The 4,008-nt window shown below is 41.0% G+C and overlaps 1 protein-coding gene across 2 annotated transcripts in view; it reads left to right on the forward strand.

The window, feature by feature from the left end:
- LOC104711336 (lysine-specific demethylase REF6-like) overlaps positions 1-4,008 on the forward strand; it is a 13,270-nt gene that overhangs the window by 2,038 nt on the left and 7,224 nt on the right. Inside the window, exons 2-9 of one of the 2 annotated variants that reach the window (XM_010428033.2) lie at positions 4-184; positions 403-481; positions 646-713; positions 816-966; positions 1,050-1,672; positions 1,745-2,239; positions 2,348-2,730; positions 2,834-4,002. In XM_010428033.2, coding sequence (XP_010426335.2) covers positions 4-184; positions 403-481; positions 646-713; positions 816-966; positions 1,050-1,672; positions 1,745-2,239; positions 2,348-2,730; positions 2,834-4,002 — 3,149 coding nt within the window. The remainder of the gene's footprint in view (positions 1-3; positions 185-402; positions 482-645; positions 714-815; positions 967-1,049; positions 1,673-1,744; positions 2,240-2,347; positions 2,731-2,833; positions 4,003-4,008) is intronic. The other variant, XM_010428030.2, reaches the window with a different exon arrangement.

A 4,008-nucleotide genomic window follows, 5' to 3' on the forward strand; every position in this document is an offset into this window, starting at 1 on the left:
ATGGTTTATATTGCTATGATGTTTAGTTGGTTTGCTTGGCATGTGGAGGATCATGACCTTCATAGTCTTAATTACTTGCATATGGGGGCCAGTAAGACTTGGTATGGCGTGCCAAAGGAGGCTGCTCCGGCTTTTGAGGAGGTGGTTAGGGTTCATGGTTATGGTGGAGAGCTCAATCCTCTTGGTGAGTATCTTGTGAAGGTTAATTAGTGTTAACTGAGTGTGACTTATAGTTACTCAACGTTTCAGTTACTTGTTCTGATTGTTGTTTCTATCGTGTCTATGTCCTTTTTGATTCTTTTTTTAACTGTTTTATTCCTCCAAAAGTTGTCGGGGAAGAAGCTACATATGTAGCTGTATGCAAACAAACTAAATGGTTATGCCTCTTATGTTGTTGCCCAGTGACATTTTCTACTCTCGGTGAGAAGACAACTGTGATGTCTCCTGAAGTATTTGTTAAAGCTGGAATACCATGTTGCAGGTAATGGTTTCTATGTTTTTGCTCTGTTCATCTCATCATCTTGTTGTTTGCGTTCTCTTCTTTGGCCCGAAAATAACTGTTAACTGCTTCCATTCTATTCCTCTCTTTTCAATTGATTGGAATCCAGAGGCACCATTTTTACTCAAGTGGTTTGTTGGTATCAGGTTAGTGCAAAATCCTGGAGAATTTGTCGTCACCTTTCCAGGAGCTTATCATTCGGGGTTTAGTCATGGTGAGTAAGCAACTTTTATTTAGTATCTACAAGTGACTCATTCAAGATTTAATAGGATGAAGTAATTTAAGTTATCCAAAAAAACAATCTTGGGGGTTACAGGATTCAATTTTGGAGAAGCATCTAATATTGCAACTCCCCAGTGGTTGACAATGGCGAAAGATGCTGCCATCCGGAGAGCTGCAATAAATTACCCTCCAATGGTTTCTCATCTCCAGCTACTTTATGACTTTGCATTGGCTCTAGGTTCTAGGTACTGTTTCATTTTTTATATACACAATCCAACTTTTTAAGCTGCTTGAAGGGCTCATATAAGGTATGTTTTACTCATTTCAGAGTGCCAACAAGCATTAACGCCAAACCACGGAGTTCTAGATTGAAAGATAAGAAAAGAAGCGAAGGAGAAAGATTGACCAAAAAGCTATTTGTTGAAAACATTATCCGCAACAATGAATTGCTCTCTTCTCTTGGAAAAGGATCCCCAGTGGCCCTTCTCCCACAGAGTTCCTCAGATATATCAGTTTGTTCTGACCTGCGAATTGGATCCGATTTGACAACTAACCAGGACAACCCAATCCAATTAAAGTCTGAGGACTTTAGCTCTGATAGTGTTATGGTCGGTCTCAATAACGGTTTAAAGGATACAGTTTCAGTGAAAGAAAAGTTTACATCTTTATGTGAAAGGAACAGAAATCATTTGGCAAGCAGGGAGAATGAAACTCAAGGAACTCTGCCTGAGGCTGAAAGGAGGGAAAAAGGTGGAGCTGTTAGGCTTTCGGATCAGAGGCTTTTCTCTTGTGTTACATGCGGAGTCTTAAGTTTTGATTGTGTAGCTATTATTCAACCTAAAGAAGCAGCAGCTAGATATATCATGTCTGCAGATAGTAGCTTCTTCAATGATAGGACAGCAGTTTCCGAATCTTCAAACCTTGGTCAGGCTGCAAGATCACATCATCCACGTAAGTTTCAAGTTGCACTCCCTGTTTATGGCTGATATTTATCATTTCTCTTAATTTTATTTCATCATGCAGAAAGCATGGAAAAGCATGATGTAGATTACTTCTCCAATGTTTCTGTTCAGACTGGCCATCAAAGAACTTCAACAACTTCCCAAACAAATGCGCAAAAAGATAATGGTTCTCTTGGGCTGTTGGTTTCAGCATATGGAGACTCTTCTGATTCCGAGGAAGAAGATAACAGAGGCTTAGATGCCTCTACTTCGGAAGGGGAAAGAAAAAAGTATGATCAAGAAAGTGCATTTAAAGGATCCTCTTTTGATACAGATGAAAATGAGGTGGCTAGAGATGGTCGGACTTCTGATTTTAACAGCCATAGTCTTAACGGCAAACAAAATAATTTAAGCAAAGGCGATAATTCATCACTTCTGGATATAACTTTACCATTTGTTCCAAGATCTGATGACGATCCCTGTCGATTACACGTGTTTTGTCTTGAGCATGCTGCGGAAGTGGAACAGCAACTTCGTGCTATTGGGGGGATTCACATAATGTTACTATGCCATCCAGGTAACAGCAAAACTCCAAGATTTCATTTTTACTGGTCTTGTGACATTGCTTTATCAATTATGCAAATTCTTGAGTCAGTTTCATCATTTGAACGCATAATCATTGCAGAGTATCGAAGGATAGAGGCTGAAGCAAAAATAGTTGCCGAGGAGCTTGCCATCAATCACGAATGGCATGATACTGAATTCAGGAATGTGACCCGAGAGGATGAGGAAACAATTCAGGCAGCGTTGGATAATGTTGAAGCTAAGGGTGGGAACAGCGATTGGACCGTAAAGTTGGCTATTAATCTTTCTTACAGCGCTATTCTCAGTCACTCGCCTCTGTATAGTAAGCAGATGCCTTACAACTCCGTCATATACAATGTGTTCGGTCGTAGCTCTCCGGCAATAAGCTCACTCTCGAAGCCCGAAGTTTCTGGTAAAAGATTTTCCAGACAGAGAAAATATGTTGTTGGGAAATGGTGTGGTAAGGTCTGGATGTCGCATCAGGTACTATTGACTAACCAGAAATCATACTAACTCAGACATTACTACACTTCTGTTTCTGTTTGGTTTGGTTCAATTTAAGACTGCTTTTCTTTTCTCTCTTCAGGTGCATCCCTTTTTGCTGGAGGAGGACTTAGAGGGGGAAGAAGAAAGAAGTTGTCATCTCCGAACTGCCATGGATGAGGATGTCACTGGAAAGAGATTGTTTCCTTGTACTGTTTCGAGAGATGCAGCCACAATGTTTGGAAGAAAGTATTGTAGGAAGAGAAAGGTAAGAGCAAAGGCTGTGCCACGCAAGAAGCTTACTTCTTTTAAGAGGGAAGATGGAGTTTCTGATGACACATCGGAAGATCATTCTTATAAGCAGCAATGGAGGGCTTCTGGGAATGAGGAAGAGTCTTATTTTGAGACAGGGCACACGGCATCTGGTGATTCGTCAAATCAAATGTCTGATCAGCGCAAGGAGATTGTCAGACATAAAGGTTATAATGTATTTGAGTCAGATGACGAGGTTGCAGACCGTTCACTTGGAGAAGAATATTCTGTAAGGGAATGTGCAGTTTCAGAAAGCTCAATGGATAATGGCTTTCAGCCATATAGAGAGAAGCAGTCAATGTATGATCGTGATGATGATGATGATGATGATATGTACAAGCACCCTAGGGAGATTCCACGGAGCAAACGGACTAAAGTTTTTAGGAATCCAGTCTCATATGATTCAGAAGAAAATGGTGTTTATCAGCAAAGGGGAAGAGTATCCAGAAGTAGTAAGCAAGCTAATCGAATGGGTGGTGAGTATGATTCAGCAGAGAATTCTTTCGAGGAACTAGACTTTAGCAGTACAGGGAAAAGGCAAACCAGGTCCACAGCCAAACGTAAAGCAAAAACCAAGTCAGTTCAGAGTCCGAGAGACGCAAAAGGTCGCACTTTGCAAGAATTTGCATCTGGGATGAAGACTGAAGAATTGGATTCATTCATGGAGGGACCTAGCACACGGCTTAGGGTGAGAAAACCAAAGCCGTCAAGAGGGTCTTCAGAATCAAAACCAAAGAAGATTGGTAAGAAGAGAAGTAGTAACGCTTCCTTTGCTAGAGTTGCAAGTGAAGAAGATGTGCAGGAAGATGAAGAAGCGGAGAATGAGGAAGAGGAATGCACGGGGTACCAATGTGACATGGAGGGTTGCACAATGAGTTTCACTTCAGAAAAACAGTTGGCTTTGCATAAAAGAAACATCTGCCCTGTTAGAGGCTGTGGTAAAAGCTTCTTTTCACACAAGTATTT

The sequence above is a fragment of the Camelina sativa genome, chromosome 9 (genome assembly GCF_000633955.1).
Source record: "Camelina sativa cultivar DH55 chromosome 9, Cs, whole genome shotgun sequence".
Lineage (NCBI taxonomy): Eukaryota > Viridiplantae > Streptophyta > Magnoliopsida > Brassicales > Brassicaceae > Camelina > Camelina sativa.